We start from the raw sequence: 27,965 nt of genomic DNA, 5'->3' as shown, positions 1-27,965 counted from the left end.
TGGAAGCGTCAATTGTTTCTAACTTCCTTCTCCACCTGCCATCCTCCTCCCTTCCCCTGCCTTGCCCTATCCTGGATTCCCGACCTCCCTAAAGAGACAGTCATCGGACACTGGCATGCAATGGATTGGGGTAGTTAGGCCCTACAGAGGGATCCGGACAGGCTGGATAGCTGGGCATAGCCAATGGGATGAGGTCCAACAACACCATGTGCCAGGTCCTGTGATTTGGCCACAACAACTCCATGCGATGCTACAGGCTTGAGGCAGAGCGGCTGGAAGACTGTGTAGAGGAAACAGATCCGGGGGTATTGGTTGATGCTCGGCTGAACATGAGCCAGCAGTGTGCCCAGGTGGACAAAAATGCCAATGGTATCCTGGCTTGTGTCAGAAATAGTGTTGCTAGCAGGAGCAGGGAGGTAATCATCCCCTTGTACACACCTCAAGTACTGTGTTCAGTTTTGGGTTTTTCACTGCAAGAACATCAAGGCCCTAGAGTGTGTCCAGAGAAGGACAATGAAACTGATGAGGGGTCCGGAGCACAGGTTGTATGAGGAGTGGCTGAGGGAGCTGGGACTGTTGAGTCTGGAGAAGAAGAGGCTCAGAAGAGACCTTATTGCTTTCTGTAACTATCTGAAGGGAGGTTGTAGTGAGCTGGGGGATGGTCACTTCTCTCTTGTAAATAGTGACAGGACTAGAGGGAATGGCCTCATGTTGCACCAGGGGAGATTCAGGTTGGAAGTGAGGAAATACTACTCTGAAAAATGGTCAGGTGCTGGAATGGGCTGCCCAGGGTGGTGGTGGAGTCACCAACCATGGAGGTGTTCAAGGAACTTTTAGGTGTCATGTTGAAGGATGTGGTTTAATGAGAACTGTTGGTGATAGGTAGAAGGTCGGATGATCCTGTAGGTCTTTCTCAACCTTGGTGAGTCCAAGATTAGTCTGAGATTCTGGAAGAATGTTCAGCATTAATGAAAAATAGCTTTCAGTCACAGAAATGGGATTTTCATGCTTTTAAAACCTTACTAATTACTAGAAAGAATGGGGAATATGGGTGAAGACAGCAATGAAAATGATTGTTAGTACACAAGACACTATCAGAGACAGTACAAACCTCTGATTCGAGTTCCGGTAGCATCAATCCTCTGGACACCACCAGCAAGCACCATGGCTACAGCCAACTTCACCAGGTACAATCCAAACACTTGAGGACATAAGCTAGCCAAAATTTCATTCCTCCCTAGAAAATGAGCAGAAAGGGTCACTCAGCACTGCCCTAAGAATAAAACGTGGTTTCTCGTGGATATGTGTGTCCCTGCAACGAAAAAAGTTTGGACCTGCTTTTTTTTCTTTCCTTCTTTCTTCTTCATTTTTAAAGGAGACTCAAATGATTGTTCAATCCTAATGTTCTTAATTTTAAAGAAGTTAAATCTTCCACTGTCAAAGGCAGTAATGCCAATCCTATCACGGTTTAAAGAATGGATGGATGATCTAAAAGCACTAACAAAATGCCATCGCACTACTGCTTTTGTTTCAAATAGAAGTGTAGAGGCTGCGGAGAAGTAACCTTCATTTTTTCCACACTTCAAAATATCCTCTTGAAAACTGGTGTGTTGTACATTTATCCATGTCTCCATGCAGGTATAGCACAGCTCACAGTGAGGATGACAGAGCACTGGCACAGGCTACCCAGGGTGCAGTCTCCTTCTCTGGAGATATTTAAGACCTATCTGGATGCCTTCCTGTGCAACCTACTGTAGGGAACTGCTTTTGGCAGGGGGGTTAGACTCAATGATCTCTAAAGGTCTCTTCCCTCCCTTAAAATTCTGTGATTTTCTCACCATCTTGACTCCACTTCTCCTTTGACCCTTCTGTGTGTTCTTCCTTTTCTCCTCCCTCCCATAGTCTCTTTCTAGCAAAAGAATACTTTAATCTGCTATGGTAAATCTGTTGGCTTGCCCTTTGAAATTGTGGTACCCAACAGCATGCAAGGGATTGCAGAGTTAATGTCATATGTTAATTCCACTGCTAGGGCGTAAAACAGAGCAACCAATATTGAGTTCCTAACATCATGTTTTAAATTTGGATGTAAGTACATGGTACTGGCAAAATATGTAGGCACCCCATAATGACTTGAGGCATATGTGTCTCCTGTGGAGATCTTCTGAGGGAATTAACACATTTTTGTCCAAAAATGAAAAGAATCTAACTTTGGTCAGCCACAGCATAACTCAAGATTTAATTACATAGATGCCTCTGTTTAACTTAAGATTCATTTGCCTTGTCAGTGATTAACAGCTTGGCAATTCTGCTTCCTCTTAGACAGCATCCAGAAGAAGTAAAGTCACCTGTCCAAGTTCTCATATTGGCCTGCCATAGTAGACTTTCTCAGGAGATACGTAGGAATTGACTTAACAGGAAATGTAGTACTGGGTACCATTATCTCTTGAAAAGTAGTAAATATACACACACAACTTGTTGTGAAATGGCATACACAGTACACTCATCAGATTTGATGTCTGCCCTCACCGGAGTGGACACATTCACAAAAACAGCCTGAAAATAACATATTGGGACAGTCACAGTTCTTCTAATTTCCTTCCCAATTTTCTTGTAGCCACTTGACATCTATTTAATTCTGAATGGGTAATACCACATAAAACCACACTGCTCCTTAAAGACCTCCAAGAAACATCTTGAGAATGAAAGATTACCTGGGACCTTCAAAGTGGATCCTGAATTACATTCCAAACAGTTTCATAAAAGTGGTAACAACTGTACTCATTCCAAACAGCGGGAGGCAGCAATTAAACTGCTTTCTAGGAAATGCTGTTCTGAAGAATGTTTGCCACTGATGTAATTTCTGACTTCACATGCAAGCAATCTGATTTTTAAGGGAGACACTGTCACCTGCTCTCCTCCCATTTGTCTTTCAGGGAGAGAGACTAAGGTTTTTTTCAAAGTTTTAAAAGATAGTGCTATTCAGAGAAAGTTCAGCAGCAAAGATCCCACCGTCACTGAAGAATGGAGTTCCAGACACAACTCCTGGTAACTGCTAGGTGGCAGACTGCAGACTAGTGTAAAATGAGGAGCCAGCATGCTAAACACTTTGGCTGTTGGAAGCCACTGTCAATTGAGTGAGTCTCTCCATGCGTAAATATGAGGCTCCACAGCACTCAAATCATGGAGCTATGCATTTCAAAGTAAGGTTAAAGACAGTACCCCCTAAGCTGCATGGCAATTATTCAGAGCTTAACTTGGGACACAGATCTAGCCCCAGAGTCAACAGCTAAGTATATCTGGTTCATGTTACTTCTAATGGGTATGCTTTTTCTTTCATGTTTATAAAGCACCTTTCTTTTTCTTCCTTTATTCATTTCTTGTTAATAAACATTCCACAAAACATTTGATAAGAAATCTCAAAAGAGGGAAGGTCAATGAAAGATGTTTGGTACTATTTCAAAATAAGTATTTTATATTCTTCTACTGGAAAAAAATGTGTTTTTGGAGGAACTGGTGGTGGGAATATATGGGGAAATATATGCTCAGTTGTACTGTCACTCCCGATTTCATCTATTTCAGATCACGTTCTCTACTTTAAAGCTTTCAAGTACTAACCTGCTAAGGGATTACTCCTATGTTTTTCCCAGAAGTCTTCGAATTCCTTGCGGACTTCTTCGTCAATTGTAACACCTGCTAATTGCTCATTATTTACTTTAATGTAGTTGGCTTTCAAAACAAGCTCCAAGTCACAGCGTGCATCCTGATGGAAAGGTTTCCATCTCTGCATTACCACTCCATACACTGTGATGTCATCTCCTGTGGGTAACAACAAAAATAGGTTAAAAAAAAATAAAAATACTAAAGTCCATTACAACTAACAAATGTGTGGATGTATCAGCTGTAATGCATAACAGTTATTTAGATCCCATGTTACAGTTACTAAGTTAAAAAGAAAACCAACAAGAAAAAAAACCCCAAACAAACAAAGAATAAAAATGCAGAAAAACAAAACAGCAATAAAAACCAATCCTGCAGTTTTTGAAGATTGAAACAAAAATTAACTAGACTCCTCATGTCTGTAGTAGGAAGCTGATTCTACTTCTGAAGTCTTTCAGTCATACCCACCTGTGTGCCCTCCTTTCAAAAAGAGCCAACATTGGAATTTTGGTAACTTTTGTGAGGAACTTCAGTATCACACATGAACCTTCTGACCACAGCGTTCTCAGACAGTACAACCAGTAACAAGCACTGAATTTCTTGTAGAGATATGAGAATTTTTAGTCCATTCTTATTAATCCTCACACCAATTAGCTGCCTTTTTGGGAGACAAGCAGCCTTTTTCATATGCAGCATTCTTTATGTTAGTTTGTGCAGTGTTCCAAACCTACAGAGGGACATCATACTGAATGTATGGCCCAATTCATTTCCTCAAGAGGCCTGGGGTTCTCAACACTAACAAGCTCAACATACTCTCAGTACATCACAACAAAAACCAATCTGCCAAATAATCAAGATGCAGTATGTGGGCATGCAATGCTTTCTAGACTAGTTTTCAACTGCCATGCTAACTTCTGAGCTGAAACAGCAACATGACAGACAAATGCATCACATTAAACATACTCTCAGTGCTGACAGACTGGCAGAGAACTCAAATGGAAGAGTAAAAACACTCATGGTACAATTATGTGTAATGTACACTATATCCTCACCAGACTTGCAACTGTCCACTAAGTCATCTTCCAGAACGACCACCATGCAACGAGGGATGCTTCCAACAGACAGTCTTTGAACCTAGGGGACAGGAAGGAATAGCACTTCTTCAGAATAGCACCTTTCAAAAGCCATTTACTGCTGCTCTGTCTTAAGGATCTTTCATCCCTACTGAGGTCAATCCTTGCTTATTCTGTTAAGTTCTGTGGGAGAAAACATGCTACTGCTATCAAGAGTTTAAGAACATGGAAATTTAATATTGACAGTAATGAAAACAGACCTGCGTATTAAATTAGCTGAAGGTGCTTAATCCTGGAAGGTGCTGAGTAATTTCAATATGTGCTGAAAAAACCTCACTTAAGAGATGTCATTTGAAATAACTCATTCCTGTTGTTATAATTTGAGATATTTCTCAGGCACTTATTCAATAAATAAAACTTCCTTTGAGTACTGAAGCATGTCCATGGGTTAGATAACCCTTCACTGAACTAGAACTCCAGATTTACGCACTGTCTTGTGCCTAGAAAGTGTAATTCACCTAAATTCATCTAAATGGCCACAGGCAGTTCACATCACTGTCAGCACTGGTGGAACATGCACGGTTACTCGCAGCACTAAGTAGGAAACGAGCGAAACTCATTCTTGGTTTAACTCTACTGCATTTAATAAGCTCACATTCCCTTCCCATCAGAAAGATCTTTGTGTCACACTGTAGAACAAGCAAGAATGTCAACAACTATGTCAGAAATAAACATGCAAGGTGGGGTTTACTTCCAATAAATAGTTAGATTCCCTTTTGTTTTGTTTTTTCTATTCTGAACTTTGAGATGTATGATTTCTCTTTCAGACATTCCTGTTTTCGTACATGTAACACATACATTATATGGATCAACACCACTATAAAACCAGAAGTCAGAAATAACTGAAGAGAACTTAAAAAGGATTTATGAACATATAAACAAACATAGAAACACTGGCTACAATGTACTCATTCTCAATTTTCATACATGGTAGCTTTTCCTGTGCTTGTTTTTTCTTACTTGCTACTGTAAAGACAGTTCTGATTGTTTGTCATTCCTTCAGCTAAACTGTCCTTGAGGCCATTCACTCAGGGCAAGCTTCAGAAAACAAATGCCAATTCTGTGAGGAGCAAATTTTCAGTAACTGCTGATACAATTGTTGATAGAAGGAAGATAACATTTGCAGATACCATGCACTGATCGTACTGCACCCCTACAGCTGACCTTGGCTACCTCTGGGCTAGCTTTATTCCTTGGAAATAGCATACAACATCAACACCATGTTCAGTCAGCATTTAGAGGAACAACATGCGTGGTGATAGGAGGTTTCAGCTCTGGAGTTCAATCTATATAGTAACCTTCAGCTTTTCATATGATCTTCAATAAAAGCACCTAATAATGGAAGTCTAGTTAACATGTGCCTACAGTTCTTTTAACTCTGACTGAAAATCTCTGAGAGGTGGGTTCTCTGGCTTCTTGTAAGCTGATCAGACATCTCTTTGAAACAACAACCTGTAAAACTTTTCCACTTATCTTAGCACGTACAAGTTTTACATGAAAAAAAGATAAACTTAGAAGCACAGCCTCACTAAAATTAGTAAGTTGTCTTATTCCAGCATGAAACATCCACATCATGACACCCTCCCCCTTTCTCAATCTTTTTATTACCTGCTCCTGAATTTTGATTTCTTGATAGTCTCTGCAGCTGGTAGGGGAAGAGGCTGTTCCAGAGAGGCAAGTGAACTTGGTTGAGTTGCAGCCCTCTTCATTCAGGCAGGCTGACGGACGGCAGAAAGCATAGTACTGCTCAAAGTCAGCCTTTGCCACAAAAACATGTTTGCACTTATTGCAGATGTAGCTCCGCTCAAATTCCAGCACTTTCACCAAACTGGTACGGATGACAGTCCCAGTGACAGACAAGAAGTGTCCCACATCCCTAGTCTTAGGAATGTGCTCTCGAGTCAGCTCTGGGCAAACAGGCAAACCTGTTAAATGAAAGTATGTGCAGTGTGAGACCATGTGAAACATGCTCACAGTGCAGTTAAACAGCAAGAGTAGGAAACGCATCTGGCCTATTAACACTAGATACAGCTACTGCTGTTTGTAAGTGTAATTCAACAATTCATCTGTTGCAACATACTTGTGATTAATTTGTTTCTGCCAGCAAAATGCATCAGATGCTGATCACACTCAGAAAATACGGCCGTTTTACCCTCCAAATTTTGCTGACAGTTTAGTAGTCACAAGCAGTTTCCATTCATGAAAAAAGATCCCGATGCTCTCAGATCTATCTAGTAATTCAAATGATCTTTTGGCAGATGTCTTTGATTCTCAACGCGTTTATCTGAAATACAAACCTTTAACTATGCTTTAACTGCAGTTCAGAGTTATTCCCAAGCTTACAAAAAGCACAGTTCTGCATCTTGTGGGATTTCTCAAGTCTAAGCAAATTCTAAAGTCACAGCCTGAGCATTTGACCTTAAATCCCTTATCTGTGCGCCAGTTAAGCCTGAAGCACAAGGAAGATGTCAGAAAAGGAATAGAGAAGGGTTAACAACACAACCAGAGTGAAGTCACTCCTTTGTTCATATAAGTGGTGACAAAACTTTCATGGCACTTCTCTCCTTTAACTCCATGCCAACAGCCAGCTCCGGTGCTGGATCCCACTGCTGTGCTCATCAGTACGGGCACCACAGCAGCACAGCTGCTGAAAGCTTCAGGCAGATCAGTGTAACTCAACTGCCTGCAGAGTTTTAATAAAAATGAATGCTCTCTAGGATGCAACGCTGAGGACAGCATCAAAATATCGCCTCTTCAGAAGTTATCTTACTAGAAACTGCAGAATTTAGTAATTATCAATTCAAACACATTCTCTTAAAATTATTTATAACAGTTTTACTTCTGAAATAAAGACAGAAAATGGAGATGCAAATAATAAATCTGCTGGAAAATGATTTTCTAAGGGGAGCAACACTATTTGTGTGTTTTGGACAAATCTGCTCAGTAGCTTTAGCTGGTAAGGAAGATGCAGAATGTCCTTGTATCAGTACTTCCAAAATCAAACCTCTTGTTTCAGACACGTTGAAGCATTCTGCTTTGATGCATTTAAGCAAAGTTTTTGACTATTTGCTTCTTTTTAAAGAAAACATTAAACATTAAGCTCACTGCAGGTGAATTAAGGAAGTAATTTGGAAAAGAAATAAACTGTCATGTAGAACTAGAAACAAAGTAATTTTCTGTTTGACTGTAACAAAGGCATTTATAGCTTCTATCAAACCCCACAAAAATTCTTATTCTCCTGCAGGTTTGTGTATTTATTCAGTTTAGCCAAAATAAAATAAAAATCCATTTTTTCTCAGCTTACACTCGAAAGAGATATGGTCCTGTTGGCAGGATACATGCTATGATCATCCCTGTGAATATCAAAATGACAGGAAGCTAGACAGGGAAAAAGGGAGCCTTCGCTCTGATTATATCAGACTGCTTGACAAACGATTTGAGTGCATGCCTCTTTGAATAAGCTTCCGTGTATTAGTAATTACGTGTAAAACTGAACTACCAGCAGCAGCACGGCCACCAACAAGTGACATGAGTGCTCAGGCTAAAGGTAAGGAGAAATACTTCAATGGATTTGCATCAAGAAGAGAAATGGCACAATTAAATTTGTACAGTGCTAGAATTCAGATAACTGCAACTTCTTCCTTCCTCAGGGAAGGAGAGGTAACCACTCATTGCCAACCACTGCCTATTCACACTGCCTGCATCCTTCTCTAAGCTCCTTAGGTATCCTGTCTGTATTAACATTCTTATCCCTAACATAAACCAAACCACTTTCCCTCACATCAGCTCAAGCCTGCAAAGGCATCCTAGAACACTGCATATAAAAGTTTTCACTTACTCAGGCTGCCCAAGGAGGTTGTAGAGTCTCCTTCTCTGGGGATATTCAAGACCCTACCTGTGGAGCCTGCTGTAGGGATCCTGCTTTGGCAGGGGGATTGGACTCAATGATCTCTAGAGGTCCCTTCCAAAACCTGCCGTTCTATGATTCCATGAGATGAACTCGTAGTGAAAAAACAATTAAATCCATTATAATGACCGTTCTTTCCAACAACCCATTCCAATAAGTGATTTTATATCTATTAGTTAAGCACAGTTTTAACTAATTCAGATAAAACTACAAGACAACTCAAAATGTGGACTCTGCGTCTCATGGAATGTGGTTGGAGCCACAAGCTAGCTCACAGCATGAGGAAGTCACAGGGCAAGAATGGTTAGGAATTACAAAGACTCTTCTAGAACTTTTAGCTAGACTTTCTGTCTACCAGGACAAACAGCTTGAGACCAAGCGATGGCACGAGGAGCAATTTCCCATGTGAAGACTGTGTTTTGAGTCCTGAGTCTGTAACAAAACCTCTAAGCACTATCTGTGCACCATAGATCCATATGGCCCACATCTACGTCACACGACCTCTTGATTAAGCATCACGGCACAGGGAGAGTCAGAAAGAGCAACGAGAAGCCGCTGCTCACCTGAAATCCTGGTGTGCAGGTTGTGCTTCATGCGGAGCTGTTGGGTCGGCGTGGCCGCCTGCAGCACTGCCATGGCAGCCCGGCGCAGCGCGCCGTCAAAGATGGGCAGCACGTGGCTGGGGAAGGCGTTGAAGTACTCCCCGATCTCCATGTTGGTCTCGAACAGTGTCAGGGCGTCGACGAGGACCGGGTAGTGCACGTCGTCGTCGTCTTGGCGTAGGATGGCGAGGATGTGGTCGCGGTGGTGCCGCAGCAGGTAGGACTCGAACACCTGCCCGATGAGGTTCACCTGCTCGGCGCGCAGCGCCATGCCGAACCGGAGCAAGGCGCAGCAGTTCAAAAGCGAGAAGCGGGAATCGAAAAACTTCGGGCAAAGCTCGCGGAGGAAGGAGGGCCCGGCAGGCCCAACGCGAGGGGCGGTACCGCGCTACTCACTTCCTCACTCCCGCTCTTCCCGCCCTCGGTGCACAAATGACAGCAGCCACTGGTCCGGCCCGCCGCTGGGCAGCGCGGCAACGTTCGAACGCGGCGCGGCAGCGCGCTGTGTGGGCCGCGGAGCCGTACCTGCAGCGCGGCCGCCGCCACCTCTGTGCCCGCGTACCCCGCTCCGTCCGGCGGCGGCGGGAGGAGCGGCCTCGTCCCCGCCCCTCCGAGCCGGGCCTGGTAGATCCGCCCGCCCGCCCGCCGGAGGCCGCCGGGACGTGAAGGGTGCGGGAGTTACCGCTTTGTAAGGAAGTTTGGCGCCGGTGAGAAGATGAGGGGAAACGGCCACAAACTGAGGCATAGGAAGGTCCGTGCAAATGTGCACGGGAATTTCTTCCCAGTGCAGTGACGGAGCAGTGGCACAGCTGCACAGAGAGGTGGTGGAGTCTCCTTCTCTGGAGACGTTCCAGACCCGCCTGGACGCCTACCTGTGCAGCCTGGGCTAGGGAGCTGCTGTGGCAGGGGGCTGGACTCCATGATCTCTGGAGGTCCCTTCCAACCAAGCCTGAGCTGTATATGTTTTAAAAGGATAAGCATTACCACGCTGAAGGAGTGCAGTAAAAGATCCCAAAGGAAAGCCAGGCAACAAGTTAACGTGCCAACAGTCAGGCTGAGCAGTCAGTTTGGAGAAGTTCTGCTTCAGCTGTGCTGCCAGGTTTTGTTACACGACCCAGTGCTACCTACAGGCATTTCCAATTAGTGTAGAGTGTATAAAGAATATTTATAAAGAATAATAATAATTTTAAAAAGTACACTGCAAAGTAATTAAGCTTTAAACTGCAAAGTGATTTTGCTACACAGTTACACTTGGAAATTTTGCCAGCGTATAGAAAAAATTGAAACCAATACAATCAATGCTCAATTCCAGGAAGTATCCAGGCCAAAATACTAGAAAATATAGATTCACTAAAGTACAAAATGGCTTATCTCTTGCTTAGGAAGAGTAGTAACAGTACTGTTACTAAATTATGCTGAACATACCAGGAGAAGAGCAACATAACTCCTGAGTCAGTTTGCATCTTTCAAAGCTGCTGTTTTTCCAAATGATATCTAAAAAATACGAATAAAAAAGACAGACTAGGGTTCCTCACACCTACTTTTAGGCTACTAAGGCAATTAAATGGATTGTTGCCCTACAGCCTTTGTACAATCAAAGGAGGTAAGGGTGCTGATTCATTTCTGAAGCTGCCTGTTCACTGCAGAAAAGGTTGAGTGCAGAACAGTCACTCTTTAGCTGAGTGACTCGGTCACCTTATAAGCAAGAAAGACTTAGTGACATTTATCTGTGACTAGCACTGGAGTCATGCAACAATACTCATGGGTCCTAAAATAAGCGTTTGCTCTGACATCCTGAACAACCCTGATTTCTAATGGTATGAGTGTATTCTGTATGCAATTTATTGCTAGTACAGTAAGTGTACTGAAGTAACTAAAAAACTATTAGGGAGGAGTCAGTCGGATAAAGCAATACTAATTGTAGCTTGATTTTTCAGTTGTGTCCTTGTATTTCTTGTGGGTTTATTTTTTGTTCCCCTTAAGTATACTGTCCAGGCACAATTCCTGCTGCAGAACAAAGCCATGCAATTCTTTGTGACACAATTTTTCCCTGTGGTATTAGGGTTTGTACGTAAAATGGAACATTTTTTTCTGCTAACCTGGAAGATTCACTGGCTTTCACTCTCATCACAGAAGTAAATTAAGCAATCCAGACTGAAAGGCCAAACTTCTGCCTGAAGGCAGATTATTCTGACACTGATTAAATGCAGTGTTCTTCTGCATTTTGTGCTGGTGTCAAGTATCGTTTGTTACTTCCTTCCTCCATAAGAAAGCACAGTAAGGATTAAACTACATTATTTTGCATTTGCACTTTGACTTCTCATTGTTAATTTCCTTCTGCATGAAACTGTTAAAGGTCAGAGGGATACAAAGTCCTGATAATCAGATTTAATGTATCAGATAACCAAGAGAGCTTTTGAGAGCCAAAACATTTATCCACCATTTTAAATAATATAATGTGATTTCTGTCTAATTCTGCCCCTCTTCATCTCAGAGGTGCCTGCTGAACTAATAAGAGGGCAAGAAAACACCCAAGAGTTATGACTATGGACTGCAGAACTGAACACCACATACTGCAAACAATGGTACTGTGATAATTCAAGTTCCTGCATTAATCCAAACTGTTAACTTCTTTTAAGAATGCATACTCCACTACTTGATTTCTCAATGCCATTTGATAGAAACTTATTTTTTTTCCTAGTTTCTTCAGGTTGTTTTTTAGGAGACTGACTTGATAGTGAAACAGCTACTGACTTTGGCAGATGTGGTACCTTCTTAATTTTCTTCTTCTTGTGAAGATAAATGCTTGCTAGCAAAAAAACAAACAAAGAAACAAACAAAAAAAACCCCAAAACCAAAAATAACAACAAAAAAACCTAGTTATTCCTTTTACTGAAGTCTAAAAATACAGGCAGGTAAAGTGAATGCACATATTATCATCTTACAAATATTGCTCACTATTCAGTATGCAAAAATACAGTGAAATGGAGGATGGGAGAAAAAGACAGAAGAGCCCTTTATATACTTTGCCAAGTGTGCAAGAAAAAAAATACGCAACACTCACTTCAGAACATTATAGCAAAATGAGCTAGTGTATTTTATTTCGGTAACAGCCAAGAATTCTGACATTTTGCCCAATATGGCTTTCTTCTAAAATTAAAAAGTTGCATATACCTCCAGTTGAGTGCGCCAGCTACAGAAAGTCCTGTATACATCTTCAGTTCACAGCAGCATCACCAGAGTACAGCTTCCAGTGGAGTTTTCAAGCAGAATTATAAGATAGAAGTTTTAAAATGTTCATTTAGAATATTTTATATCGTTTATATGAAAACATACAAATTTTTCATTTATACATATACTACATATAAAACTCATTGTAATTAGCAAGTATATTCATCTGGGTATTTACCTTTGTGCATACAGGGGAAAAAAAGTATGTAGTTAGGGCTTCAGGTGAAATATTAAAGATCGAGACCTTTGTATATGCTAACTAAAACCTTATTTAAACAACTCAAACAATTGTTCCTGCTTTTAAAAGATAAGAGATTTAGCTTAAAAATACATTCATAAAACAAAGAGACAATTTTCTCCCTGAGACTACCGGTGTGAGTTACTTTGTGGTAATCATTGAATGAAAAAATATAAAAGAGACAACAGGCTTTTATCTATATGCCGCAGCAAATTTCTGGAGCAACACCAGCATCAAAAAAGGTGGAGACTGGAGAATCATGCTCACTAGCTGAAAAAAAACCAAACATGTTTGTATATTAGACAATACAACTCTTAATACAGACAACTAAAGGTAATTAATTCTTAAAGATCTGTACCTCTAGTATGTATAAATGGCAAAATGTTTTGAATTTGATTATTTATCATTTCAGACGTGAATTTTATCTACAGCAAGACTTTATGCCCCAGCTGTAGACTCGGATGAATGCAGAGATGCTCAGGATGGTGTTGTACAGGTTTCAAGCACGTCTTCCTTCATTTCCATAACATAAACGCACAGTTTGTGACAACAGTTGCTGTTTAAATTCAACAACAAAATGTTAGATGATGACTAGAAGGTAAAGTCTCATGGGCATTGGTTAAGATGTCAAAACCCTGTCCCAATGAAAACATTCTCGTTTGTTTTTTATGGCCTTCTCAAAATCACTCTGAGCATCTGCACTGACTTCCACAGAATTTACATTCTTCCTTTTAGCAGCTGGAAAGGGGACGGTTTTTCAGATGTGACAAAGTAACAGAATAGAATTGGGATGGATCAGACGGACCCTGCCCAAATTGGGGAGAGAGAGAATTTTTCCCTTCACAAATTACATTGTATTTATAACAACCATGCAATTCTTGGGGGAGGAAGCCTTACCTAAAGCAAAAGAAAACACATTTATAGGAAAAAGGGGGAAAGCATTATGTTTGTTCTACCAAAATTTATTATGTAGTAATTACAAAGTTTAAAGATCTTTCCATCTTAAGTAAAAATAATAATTACACACGTTATATAATACCATGTCAAGTGATTCCAACAAATATCACATGAAATACAGTGCATTTTCAAATCAGAAGGACAGATATTTTCTCATTCACAGTGTTTGACGAATTACAGGGAAGCTTGTTCACATGAGGGTTTACTTAAGGTCATGCTCTTATAAACAGTCCACATCACGCTGTGCCACAAAAACAAATCATCTCTCAGAATGTGAAGTATCGGGCAAGCCACTCCTGGCGTTGTGGATCTGGTGAAGCCACTGGTGAAGCGTCAGTCTGAGGAGGGCTAAATTCACAGAAAGAAAAAAATATTAACCCGGAACTGAACGCAGTACCCAAGTTAGGAGGAAAAGATTCATCACAGAGAACATCAAGTACAGAACAATCTTGCTTTTCCTTGGGGTCGTTATCTGCGTGCCTCTGGATACGATTCAATGTCTCCCTATAGAACCTGTGATCATCCACTCCATTGGAGAGCATCAGCAGCACAGACATGTTAATTCAGAAGCCATATTACAGGGTGGGCAAATAACATTTTGGAAAATATAATTTAAGATCTCCTGAATAGCTGTGTACAATCAGAAGAATAAAAAGGGCTTTCTTGGAAAAGTGTGTCTCTAGAAGGTCCTCTTTTAGCATCCTTTTCCTGTGGTAAAGTTAATTTTCAGAAATATGATGCAAGCATCATATTTGTAGGCATGTGCTCACAGAGACTGGTTGGTAACACACTGTTTTCATACTTCACACTGACCACGAATATTACTTGCACTGTTGTTCATGCATACGTTTTAAATATTCTAATAACCTAGAAAAAATAAATTGCTGCACCGCAAACAAGAGTTGATTCTCCTCTGAACCACTTAAAATTTTCACTGAATGAGCAAGAAAACGTAATTTCATAATATAATTGAGTTTCTTCATCAATAAAAATCCATAATAAAATGATCCCTACTCTATTACCGGGTAATACAAAACACAAAACAATTTGGGAATGGAAACTTCAGGATCACAGTCCATGAGTTCATGCACATGCACGTTATAGGTATCTGAGCACAGTCATGCACATCACATGCACAGGAAAAAATAAGAAAGACAGTATTTTTTAAGAATGATTGTTTCGTTGAAATAGACTGTTCTTTACTTATCTATTTTGCATTCTGCTTATTTGCTTCCTTTGATTACAAGTGGTGGATGGGTCTGTGGCCTTCCACATTAAAGCAAAAGAAAGGGTTAACGGTCCAGTGTGGAACTGGTAATCATACACTGCTTTAAATTGCCAACTTGGAGGTAAGAGATTGGTACCTACTAAATACAGCATACAGCACTTTTCAGTGCTGTTAATACGTAGCCACATAAAGCAGAAAGATTAAAGGCCTACATCTAAGAAACCACTTTAAGCTAATAATTCAATTCATTGGTTCAATTCATTAGAGAATGACTTGAGTCTTCAATGCTGATTTTAGTTACCAGAAGCTCAGCATTAAGCATTCAAGCATAGACCCTTCCTGTTTCTGAAGTAAAGTTCGCCTATGAAACAGTTCGTTACCGGTGTGGAAAGGGGAAACACAAAACATTCATGTAGCACAGAAAATCGTTTTCTCACATAAAAACCATTATCACACAATACTGAATAAAAGAAATTCTGTGCTAGTAACAATTTCTAAATGACAATCAGCAAGTAACACAAACATCTGAAACAATTGTTCATATATGTAAACAATTGAAGCACATGAATTCTGTAAAGGTATCTAGAGAGGTTTTCAAAGTTCAAGACTTATGAAAAAGTGAGACTATACTTCAATAAGGTCTACAATAAAAAGGAATACTATAAAGAGGTTACAAATATAATGTAAAAATTGAAAATTCCGTAATATTACTTGTACCTCTGAAAGGTGAAGCAAGTGGGATTCAGCTCAATACAAAGGCAAAATTTTCCTGAGTTAAGAAGGAAAAAAAGAGAAAAAAAAGATTGGTGAGGCAATGCTCACCTCAAAAACGTCTTGGGCTCTTTGGGTGGTATTGGCTGTGGCAGTGGTTTGCTGCTGTTGAACTCAATATCGTGGATGGGTGAATTAGGAATGGGGTCCAGGCGGTTAGGATGTCCATTGCCCACTCCGCTAGATTCCAGAGCACTTAGATTGGGGACACTCACAAACCTGTTTGTTGATTTATCGTTCTTCTTCTTTTGCTGCATTAAAAATAACAAATATAAGGAAGGCTTCTTGTACCATGACAGCTGAGGAAATCTGCAAATTTAGGAATTATTTTTTGTGTCTTTTTGGGGGAAGGGGGAGAAGTTGTATAGGAAGGAGAGCAACCAGGACAGAGTGGACGTTTATTTTCCCTAATTGTAGTTCTACTGTTAGTTTTTACCAGAACTGAACAACGCCATTCTTTTCAAATTTCTAATCTAGTATAAGCATATTATTTTTAAAGCTCTTCCAGTATAACATTTTGCTCTATTCTAAGACATCAAAGACAGTAAGCTTTCCTCAAATTTGCCATTTGCCTTGTTAAACCTTTCACCTTTACGTAAGTCTTTTCTTGGTGTTAGAGGCATAGCTTTACTGACAAATACAATCACAGCAGATTTCAAAGATGAAAAAAAAGTACACCTCTCCACCAGGTTTCACCTCATTGCTGATGCACATTTTGGTCAATAAAACATGGAACTTAGAGAAGAAGCTGCCTTTCTTTTAAAGTAATTGTGCCCTTGTAGTTAGCAAGCATTGTAACAATACAGTTGAAGATGAAAATAATACTGTGAGAGAGTTCCGTTTCTTGCTCAAAGAGAAGGCCAGACTTCTAATGCCACTCCAGCTAACACTTCTGAGCACCAGGTGGCACAACTGAACACCTTTCCTTCCTTAATACTCTTTATACTACAGATAATATTCAAGGGACTCAAAAAACTGACAGTTTTTATTTTGATATAACTGTTTTACTTTCCATAACCCACATGCAGAGGAATCAGTATTTATCTGCTTTTATGGATATTTTCATGTATAAATATGCTTCAAACAATTATCTAGGTCTTCAAAAATAAGTGACAGAATGCCACATGTGTTTCCTGAATTCCACTGAATATTCCATGTCAATGATAACATCATGAAATACACCCTATTTTAAAAAAAGATTCATTTATTCTCATGAAATATCTATTAAGTGAGTATATAATCAATGCTGTCAGCAGAGGAGCTACTCTATTCATGAGCATCAAGAGTTCAAATGGAGACAGTCCTACTGCTTGTTTGCTTATACTTTTCTGTTTAGTTCTCTGCTAGCTTTGATTTCAGTCCTTGCCATCTCTGAAGCTGAGAGGCGCTGCAAGTGCTGCTAGTATAATGCAGTGGTGCATACGTTTGTAAAATAAAACTAAATATAAATTTAATGAGCAGAAAGCTGTACTAGAAAAATGGCCTTTTTAAATCACCACAGTAGAAACTGCAAGAGGTTAAACTAATTCTTCAGGTTGAAGAAGCAAGAAATAACAGCATGGTTTGGTAAAACTGTAAGTAGCCAAACGTATGGTAAACAACTGCAAGGTATTCTACAATGCAATTTAACCTGTGTGTAAACCACACTGTGGTGAAATCTGTGCACTTCAAAGGTGGCTCATTTCTGGAAAATGTATTTATCTCTGTAAGTGCTTTGAGAAACAGTTCAGATTGCATCTTATTTTCTATAAGACACTCTACACTTCTGAAGCAGTTAGATCTGGAGAAAAACCGTGTGTATTGTTTCCATGAAATTCATGCAAAGTATTACAAAACATCAGATTCAACAACATAATACCAAACAGATCCATTGCATAAATGTGAGAAACTAATACATTCTGCAATGGTTGCAATTTTGCATTAATGTGCAAAGTCTGCATTAATTAGTAACTTCTGGTTTTGTTTTTTTTTAATTACAAAGAGAATGAAGTTTTCAGTTTCTTTGTAATTCATTCTCTAATAAAACACAGTATGTGCTTTGATAAAGTAACACGTTCCACAGTTCATGAAATGAAAAACTAAAATGTTCTGGCATTCAAGACTTTTTTAAGGTCTTAATTTTAAGTGATAGAAGCATATGGTAAAAATATATGAATTATCACTATGGAAATCTGATGTTGAAGTCCTTCTTCCAAACACGTCAGATTTCACACAAAACGCAAGCTTACATACTCAGTGATTAAATTTCACATCTTTATAAAGGAGTGGTTCAGACAAACTTCTGAATAACTTTTCACACAACAACAAAGAATTCAAACTAGTTTCGACCTAGCAAAGACAATACCAGGACTACTAAATTATTTTATGCAGGAACTCATAGAAGTTCTATATCAGCAGGTAAACTTGCCAGGACTGCTGGACTCCTGAAAAGCATTGGAGAACACTGACAATTTATGGCAGAGTTTGTGCGGGTGTCAAAATACTCTGATCTGAAGTGAAATTGTGAGGCTTAACTAAATAACAGCCTGATCTCTTACATGGCAGGGACCAATCATCCTATTTGTTCAGGTCAACCCACTTAAATGATAACAAAAAAAAAACGGACCTAAGATAAAATTATTCCTATGTCAAAGAACCCTGAACTGTGCAAGACTGCATTGCTTTAATTTCTATATCTTGATTTATTTTTTTTAACTCATCCCATATGTGCCTGTATTTGTGGCAATAATCTTCATAACTGATACAACTGGGAACAATATAGCCTAGAGAAATCAAGACAGAAATCCTGCTCACCCTAAACTGGGCATCTATTCCAAGCTGAAGACCACTGCACATCAAGCTTCATTGACTATTAATCAATTATCCCTTAACTGTAAAAGGAATTTAGACATAGTGCACATGTAGACACTGATTGCAGACTTATTAATGGAGGCATCAATACTGAATTTAACCTTGATCAGACTTTTTGTGCTACCCACTTCTCAAATGCAAAAAGGACGTTTAGAGTCCAGCTGTTCTCTGACACATGAACTATTTATTCCCAGCGTGGACTTTGCAGCCACTGTTAGTTAACCTTGACTGCTGCACATCTCAGTCACTTACACCATGACCCTTGGGCTACGCTCTACTTCAGAGCCATCCCAAGATTCTATCTCTACAGCTGGGGAAAGTACCTTCTCTTTCCATGCAAGTGAAATAACCTATGGATTATTGCAAGAAAGAAATGTCACAGAACTCATTCTGACTGCTTAAGTTGTGAAAAGAAACAGAATGAAGGTACTCAAACTATGGACTACTTATGTTCCTCATATAGGAATGCTTTTGGCTTTTTAAGTGACGGCGATGCTACTATGGCTGTTTGTACAGTAGCCTCTCTGTGCTGCTGTGCACCAGGACAGAGAGAACTGGAACAGGCTGTTACTGAAGTGTTTTCACTCATATAAGTCGTGACAGTAACCAAGATGGTTGAAAGCTGACTTCTGTCTTCTGCTGTCCTTACCGTCCATACCTCGTTTATCTCTCCAATTCATTATCCTTTCCACTCAGTCTCATTCCATGTCCTTCTCATACTCTTTATCATATGCTACATTCTGCTCTCTATAGCCTTTCTAACTCTTTTCTATTTTGATTTTAGAGATTTGTGAAGAGAAACTGTGTTTTATGTCATACACACATACACAAAAGAAATAAATACCTGCACAAAAATCAGGAAAGACAAATGGAGAATGATGTTCCTTGTTTTGAGCTTGTCTTTAAAGAAAAGCTGATATACATGCACACACACACACTTCTTTTTAGTATATGCTAACTTTAGATTTCTTTTTTTTTTTTACTTTAGCAATGAAGTCCATGGAACATACCTTCACCAATGGATTAATAACACCAACATTAGGGCTTGCATTAAACACTTTGTTGTAGTTAGTCTCCCTGTTAACTAGCTCCAGCTGATAGAACTTTTTGTCCTCCTAAAAAGAAGAACAAATAGAAACTTCTTTTTATGCATTCTCAATCACTTAGTGGCCAAATCTGCCTATGAAGTGATCTCAAACAAATTTATGCTTATATTTTTTAAAGAAACGGATACTTTTAAAACTACATTTAAAATTTAATGTTTTATATATTATTATATGTAAATATTAAATGATTTCTATTTATGCAGTTCTGTTGTATATGCTCTAATTGTGCATTGATAAAGATTGAGTATATTTAATTTGAACTTCCCTCATTCCTTCTTGTTTCTGAGTTAGAATCTAATCAGATTGATCTGAGCCAGGCTGCCAAGGTCTGACCTGGGGAAACTCAGTGCATCAGGAAATTGGACCTCTTGTTATATATCTCTTATAACCCTCTCAGATAACTCATAGAAGACACTGTTTCTTATATGGCTTACATGGCTGGCATCTTATTTCAGGACTGCAGAAAGGATATGGCTGACCAAAGTCATATGTCTGACCACAAAATTCATTTGTTTGTAAGAATGTACTGTGCTTCATTGTGTAAAACTCTGTATTTAATAGGTTTACTGTTATGAGACACTGGAACCACAGGGACAATGTGTTAAAGAATACAAACACAAGGTATCAGGATTGGTTCATTAGATGCATTTTGAACACTTTGAATTAGATTAACATCTGTATTAAGATATTGAACCAAGAGAGCATAAAAGTCTTACAATCAATTTCTTTATGAGTTGGTCCCGTTCTGCAATTAGGTCTTTCAGTTCTGAGATAAGCTGCAAGTCTTCTGGTCTTGATTCTCTGTTTTTATATTTTTCTTCCATTTCTTCTAAACTTTATAGGAAAGAAAAATACCCTTTTAGCTTGATCAAACGCTACATGATAGGTGAATAAAGTAATATCTTTGATTTGTGCAAAAGAGAGTTCAGCCAATAAAAACAGAATATAACTTTTTTCCTTAAAGTAAATTAATTTCTATGTTACCATTAACTTTGGCTAGTTAAAAAATAACAAAACCCAAAATCTTTGCTATAGTAACTAAAATTTTGGGCACAATTCTATAAACTTCACAACCTTTTTTTGCATGCAGCACTAGTTGTTGGGAAAAAAAAGCCTCTTGGAAGCCAGACTGAGAAGAATGCACTCATAAAGAGTAAAAAAATGTGTACAGTACAATTACAGAACACATAGCTGAGACTGGTTATTATGCATAATACAGGAACTACATTGCACTATATTTAATATTAATGTAAATTTTAAAAGCTGGCAAGTGATTTGGTGAGGAAAAAGCAAACAGTGTGATTTTCTCTTATTCAGAATAGTCATCTATTAAAGTTGCATGCTTGTGATACTGGAGAAACAGACAGATAAAGCTGGCACCATCTTCCTCAGTTCATGTGGAACATACTGGGATAAAGATATCCAAGAACAGTGAAGACTAACAGGTAACTAATTCCTCTCCGCAAAAACAACTTATTACCATTAGAGTTGAAATAAAGGAATAAGCTGCAAGAGAAAAACAATAAAACCTGGATATTAGGATATCTGAATTAAAAGAAATGCCATGATTCTTGGTAAAAAAAAAAAAAAAAAAAGGAAACTTGAAATGCTTAGAGGGAAAGCATTAAAGGAGAGAAGTGAAATAAGCCAACTGAGAGATGAACTGCACAACTAACTGCATAGATCTCCTTGTTTCTTCTTAAAGAATACGTTTTGAAGGCACCTGATGTTTTCAAATATCTGCATGCATTTCTAAAACAATGTTCATAATGCTAAACATTGCTCTAAGGGAAACTACTAAAATACTAGTCCCACATATTCTGCATTCATGTAGTTCAGCATACCAAATTTCAGAAGAGATTCAGGTGAAAAACAAAAAAATTCCTAAGAAAAACCTATGAATTTAAGGTGTCCAGTCAGCTGCATTTTATGAAGGAAGGCTAAGTGAACTGGGTCTCTTTAGCCTTAAGAAAAGAAGACTGAGAGGGGAGGTGTGGGGGACAAAGTGGTGAGGCCAGACTCATTTCAGCAGTGCGTGCTGACAGGACAAGGGGGAATGGACAGAAACTGCAGCACAGGAGGTTCTGCACGAATGTGCGCAAGAACTTCTTTACGGTGAGAGTGAGGAGCAGTGGCACAGCTGCACAGGGGGGCTGTGGAGTCTCCTTCTCTGGAGATATTCAAGACCTGCCTGGACGCCTACCTGTGCGACCTGGTGTAGGGAACCTGCTTTGGCAGGGGGGTTGGACTTGATGATCTCCTAAGGTCCCGTCCAACCCCCATGATTCTGTGATTCTACCTTAATTCCACAAGACACCAAAGGGACCGTTTTTCACTTTAGGTGACTACTTTTCTCCTCAGAAACTACTACATAATTTTAACTCTGAGTTGCTTCTGAAAGCACACGTTAAATTATATTTATAACCTTCAAATAACCTGTACATAATTTGACAGGGTTATGTAATCTATTTATATAATAAATTACAGATATGAAAAAAAAAGTTTAATTTGCAGAAAATGCATCTGACTCAGCATAACAGAAATATGCTCAGATGGCTTAACTTTTGGGCATACATTTTATGCTAGGTTAAGCCATTGTATACAGAACCCCAGAGTATGACGCATAGCTATGCACAATTCACAGAACTGTGCATACACGTGCAAAGGAATAAGAAGCAGAACTTTCTACAGTTTCTCAGTGCTCACATTAAGACATAATCTGATTAATTTAGGCTTTACTGTCCATTATTAGTTGATATTTACGTAGAAAAGTTGTCTATCATATACTCAGAACCAGTTTCTCTGCCATATATGTTGTGATGCAAACCCAAAATCCCTCACTGACCACTTTTTTCAGAAAGCTCTCAATGTCTTTTGGAGCCCTAGCCAAATGGGTTACATCACAAACAGGGAAAAAGAATTAAGTACATGGAAGACAAGAAGACTCTGTCTAGACGACATATAACTACACCACTTCTCCCCAGATGCAGTCCAACCACTAGTGGCATTTGTTTCAGAGGCACTCTTAAGTATTCTGTTAAGCCCATATAATCCATTTCAGTGATTATTTTTCCCTATGTTAGCAAACATGAAAATCTTTGTATTGCTCACTTTGCATAATCACACTTAAGTAATTACTACTGTACTAGTTTGTAAGCTTGTTGAATAAACTTCTGTATTCTCAAAAGCGACATATTAATGTTTGAAAGAAACCCAAAACACTTGAAATCATACTTCACCCAATATTCTAAGGAACTGCACAGATTTAATATTTTTCCTACTTCAATTTTTTTTTTTGGTCTCAAATCATTAATAATTATCTCTAAACTATTCTAAAGCTTACAAGAATTGCGCCAACAAATGCAATGTTAGACCCCATGTTTGAGTGAGTAGTTTGCACCTCTGTACCTCTGCAATATCTTCAGTAACTTATGGACATCAGAATGAACTACACGCAAACTTTTTTAATGCAACAAAACTTACGAAACTTGTAAAGCTGAATTAATTTCCTTGAGCAGCTCTTGGGTCTTATTAAAATCTGCCAGCATGCTTTCTTTCTCTCTGATGTGATCTGCTGTCAAGACATCCAGCTCTTTCTCATGTTTCTTGCTTAAATCTTGCTCATGCATCCTGTTCAATTTATTTTTTTGTTAAAAAAAGAGTTATTCTAAAATCAGACTGGTTTATTCATCACGATTTTCTGCACTCTTTTAATGGCTTTTACACAATACCAGACAACACAGAAAGGACTTAGTGATCCGTCAAAACCTACTACTTACTGTCCTCCAATCTCCTAGCTTATTTCATTGAAAATGCATCTCCTTTAATGCTTTTTAAAATAAACAAATATAATGAATTAAAAAACAAACAAACATAACAACAACAAAAATACTTGAGTAGACTGATACTAAAGTACACCAAAATGTGTTACTGAAATGCAGCTTAAATGTATGGTAATATTCGCTAACTGTACCAGTATTGGGCACAGCTGTTCTGAATGAAAAACAACAATAAATATCATCACTTGATGAAAATGATACATTAAAAGCTGCAAATGGTGAGGTATCTTAAGTAAAATAATACATTAGACAATACGCATTTGAGTTTAGAGTGAAAAAAATCATACCTGATCTGTTGGTTAGATTCACTGCGTATTCTAAGGACTTCTTTCCCTTTAAACTCTAGTTCCTTGGTCAATGCACTTATATTGTCATGAAGGTGCAGAATCTCTTTGTCCAGTTCAGCTATATGATGGTCTCGATGTCTCAGTTCATCTTGTAGATCTGATATTCGGCATAAAAATTCTTTCTCCTGTAAGTAGCAGCAGCAAAAAGTATTTTAATAGAGTTGCCTCTCAGAAGCATGACACTTGTTTGTGGAAGATAATATCTGACCAGAATTTTCCATACAGCACTTAAGAGAATTGTTTTCTGTTGCATGCAAGTACAAATAATGAAGAAATCAAATTAGACAGCAAGAAAACTCCATCTGTGAGAGAATTTAAGACACTGAAATTACCACTAAACTCCATGTAGTTCATTACATTTTCCTTTTGCCCATACACACAACAACAAAAACAAATACAACTAAGAAATACAGGGCTGGCATTTAGCAGTTTCTAGCTCTACAATATATGATATGGGGAAGCTGAAGCCATACCTGTTTTTCTCTTTACAACACCATACAGTGGAACAAAATAGCACGAGATGCATGCTCTGTGTCCATGAAGACAATGATTCAGAAATTTACTATCTAATGTATATATAAATACAAGAGGCATAAATATCTCACAGCTCCATACACGCCAAATAGCCCATCTAGGTAAGATACTTGCCTACACCTGTGTGTTGGTACATTTGTTTTTTTTCTCCTTTCTTAGTTCAAAACACCACTTCTACACTATGTAATATTTACATTCTGTCCAATAAATCAATAAAAGTCATTATTTTTATGTAACAAATTCTTATGCAGCTAACATCTGAGAATCTTATTTGGATCCTATCCCAATGGTTTTGATAATGATGCTCCTCAGTTTAGAAACGACCTGTAATAAAATTAATCTTTTTTAGGGTTTCCTATTTCCATTCATTCCATTTCTTAGTTTCACAATAATTAGTCATCACATAGTTTGTAAAGACAGAAAAACTGAGGAGATTTCATAGCAGTTTTACATATAATTGTGTTTTGTGTCTTCTCACATCCAGGAAATAGAAATATATCCTAACACACAAATGTTACTGTAGAGCCTTAAAGATAAAGCTTTAAAGATAACTCTCTTCCTCCCTACAAAAGGACTATATGAAAGTTACAAGAAAAAACAGTGGAAAAGCTACATCCACATATTTAAGTATTTGAAAAATTAAGAAATCTAACCACCATGTTTTGACTTCTAAGTATCTAGTTCAGCTCTGCTCCTGTAAACTGATGGGCACCGCCACATATGAAAATACAACTGATCGCTTTGACCTCAGTACAACTAAATCAAGTGCTCAGCAGCTTGCTGTGCTGAGGTCAAAAGTACTAGGCATTTGGTTGGACCAATCACATGCTCTTGATGTCTACTTTGTTTCTTACATGTTTAGGTGACTCAAGGATTACACACAGTACACTGAAATTACATCCTACTGAACTCTGTTTTCTTTCATGGCCGACAACACCACCCTTTTGCCTGTGGTGCTCATGCTGTAAAACCCATGGGGAAGAAGTGAAAAATAAAAGGCTCATCCCTGAGCATCTCTGTCTGTCTATGCAACTAAAACTGCTTCCTCAAGCAACATACCTCTAAAAGCATGACACCTCTCTGGTACTGAGCTATTGGGAAATCCTGAAATGCCTATTCTATATTCAAATTAAGAAGTTGCATTTTTGTTTTGTTATTTTCAGAAATCTGGCTTCCTTTCTATAGAGATGAAGCTTTGAATTTTAATTACTAGTGGAAAAATTGATTCTGTGTGAAGTAAAAAAAAAAAAAAAAAGATAGATAAAAGTGCACGAATCAGTTTGCTGCTGAAAACAATGGTAGCCCATAATGGATTTGGGGTTTTAGTTTTTACATGAGAAACAAATTTGAAGTTATTAGGTTTGTTTAAAAGCTAATTTATCTTTTCCAGGTTGGCTCCTGAAAATAAAAGGTATTTTAAGTTTGAATCAATCAATTTGCTTTAAGCAACCACATCTTAGCCATATCTTAGCCGTAAGAGAGAAATAGCTTTTTCCTTTTTAAGTCCTGCTGGCTGCTGAGGACGAGTAGAATTTTGTGAGAATCAGTAGTTCCTCCCAAGGAAAGTCAGTGTGATATGAGATGGCTGCACAACTCTAGAAGGAAACTGTCCTGATATGATAGCTTTTATAAAGCTTCTAACAAAGTGTGCTGAAGTATGAAAAAGCTAAGCAAGAAGAGCTCAGGTGAACTAGTGAGGATGCACTAATTGCTGGTTGGTGCTTTGAAAGATTAAGTTCCTCCTTACATTTCACAAGTTACTGCCTCCAGCTTTTTGAAAACAAACAGTGATTAAACAACTTCACAGTAAACTGCCAGAAGCAACTCCTACCTGTCGTCTGCCAAGTTCTATGCTTCTTTCAAGTTCCATTTTGGCAGCTACCAGTTCCTGCTGATGGTTGTGCCTTAGCTGGTCAATTGCTGCCGCGTGCTGATGATTTAGCTCCGATCGCAAGGAAGCTAGTCACCATAACAAAAAGAAATGTTTATTTTGTAAATGTTATTTGTCGGTTAACAATAACAGTCAAGCTCCTTCAAGTACTGCTACTAACTAAACAAACACTGCTAGTATTAGCCACCCAAAATTTCTGTTGAACAGGCTGAACTCATTTGAGCTCTGCTACCACAAAGTTTTAGACAGATTTATTTGGTATTAAAATACAAGCTATTAGAAGATATCTTAGAATGATGAGTTCCCCATCTCTCAAAAGCATGGCCTATTATGTAAAATATTTATGGCCAGAACTAAAAATGGGATCTACTTTTCCAAATGTAAATATTTATACATTGGCTGTTACTCAGGCACGGCTAACAGAACAATCATTCATTTTTGTGTATGGGTTTTATATGTACATACTCAACCCTCTCTACCTACAGATATAGAAAGCTTCTGTAAAGGGAAACTTGTGAGAACTTCTTAAAGAGCAAGGTCTCCAAATGAGATCTGTCATGAAATCTTACTTGTAAACATTTGCTTTGTTCAGTATTTTAATACAGGTTTGTCAGGATTAAGAAGAAAGAACTTCTATCCAGTTAGATTTTATTTGCCATCACTGACATTCCGTACATCCAATTATTATTTCTGCATTAAACTTTTCCAAATGTCATTTACTCTCACATTACATATTCCTTGCTATTAATATATATTTTTCACATATTTTGTGATGATACGTTTTTTTTTTTTTTATATATACCTTAGTAATTATTCTCCACTTCTTTTTTTACCCCCAGTGTTCTTGTTTATCAGACTTTGTTATCTGGATTTTTCACTGACACAGATTAAACCAGATGAAGAGAGAGATTTAGGATTTTTCTGGATTTTAAGAGAATTATTTTCTTTACCCTAGTGACATCCTTGGCAAGATACATGCTAAGCTTTTACTGTCAATCAGAGGCAAGGATGAAATGCTCTTTTTCAGCAGCATCTCTTGCCTTTCTAATTATTCATTGTTCTGTTTTAGAAAAAATCTCTTTGCATCAGCTTCCTCTGCAATATGCAGAATTTGGATATAATCCTCAACTCAAATCTTCTCCTTCAATTCACATATTTTTTGAAATTCCTATGTTTATAAAATCCCCATTTATTAAATTTGTATTTTGCTGGTAAGATACGTACCAACTGCCTTTTAAAACGTATTGAGACTCTTTGCTTACTTAACAGATGACCCAATAAACTCAAGAGCTTGTTACAGCTCTTTTTCAGATCAGTTGCTATGATAATATTAACACATATCTATTACATATATGAACCAAGTTCAGTTAGGACCTGTTATTTTGTTAATCACAATCCACCTGCTGAAATAAATTTCACCAGTTTCTGTGGGCTTTGAAATAAGCCCCCAAATAATAAATGGTTACTAACACAGCACTGAAGTCAGATTCAGGAAGAATTTAGACTGAAGTTTCCTTTATTTAGTTTATATTCTATTCTCAATTGTAAAATTCCACCTATACAAACTCAGCCAAATGGGAAGCACAATTTGCAGACACGCAGATGCCCCATCCCTGGACATGTTCAAGGCTAGGATGGATGGGGGCCTGGGCAACCTAGAGCACTTCATCTAGC

The 27,965-nt window shown here is 38.5% G+C and overlaps 2 protein-coding genes across 2 annotated transcripts in view; both read right to left on the bottom strand.

The window, feature by feature from the left end:
- The window catches only part of MCM9 (minichromosome maintenance 9 homologous recombination repair factor), a 42,515-nt gene extending 32,945 nt beyond the window's left edge, over positions 1-9,570 (bottom strand). The window contains exons 1-5 of the mRNA XM_065734575.1: positions 9,261-9,570; positions 6,399-6,715; positions 4,710-4,791; positions 3,616-3,816; positions 1,112-1,237 (exon numbers count right to left, since the gene is read on the bottom strand). Of these exons, the coding sequence (XP_065590647.1) occupies positions 1,112-1,237; positions 3,616-3,816; positions 4,710-4,791; positions 6,399-6,715; positions 9,261-9,570 (1,036 nt within the window). The remainder of the gene's footprint in view (positions 1-1,111; positions 1,238-3,615; positions 3,817-4,709; positions 4,792-6,398; positions 6,716-9,260) is intronic.
- A 2,821-nt stretch (positions 9,571-12,391) lies between these two features.
- Positions 12,392-27,965, bottom strand: part of FAM184A (family with sequence similarity 184 member A) — a 61,872-nt gene continuing 46,298 nt past the window's right edge. Inside the window, exons 12-18 of the mRNA XM_065734443.1 lie at positions 26,232-26,359; positions 23,807-23,991; positions 23,164-23,310; positions 20,397-20,514; positions 19,585-19,689; positions 15,776-15,975; positions 12,392-14,073 (exon numbers count right to left, since the gene is read on the bottom strand). Of these exons, the coding sequence (XP_065590515.1) occupies positions 13,992-14,073; positions 15,776-15,975; positions 19,585-19,689; positions 20,397-20,514; positions 23,164-23,310; positions 23,807-23,991; positions 26,232-26,359 (965 nt within the window). The 3' untranslated portion in view covers positions 12,392-13,991. The remainder of the gene's footprint in view (positions 14,074-15,775; positions 15,976-19,584; positions 19,690-20,396; positions 20,515-23,163; positions 23,311-23,806; positions 23,992-26,231; positions 26,360-27,965) is intronic.

Source organism: Cyrtonyx montezumae, unplaced genomic scaffold, assembly GCF_038088225.1.
Source record: "Cyrtonyx montezumae isolate F1298 unplaced genomic scaffold, pur_monq_1.0 scaffold_0, whole genome shotgun sequence".
In the NCBI taxonomy this organism is placed as follows: Eukaryota; Metazoa; Chordata; class Aves; order Galliformes; family Odontophoridae; genus Cyrtonyx; species Cyrtonyx montezumae.
The sequence above is the reverse complement of the archived record's forward strand: the minus strand, read 5'-3'. Positions and strand labels throughout refer to the sequence as shown.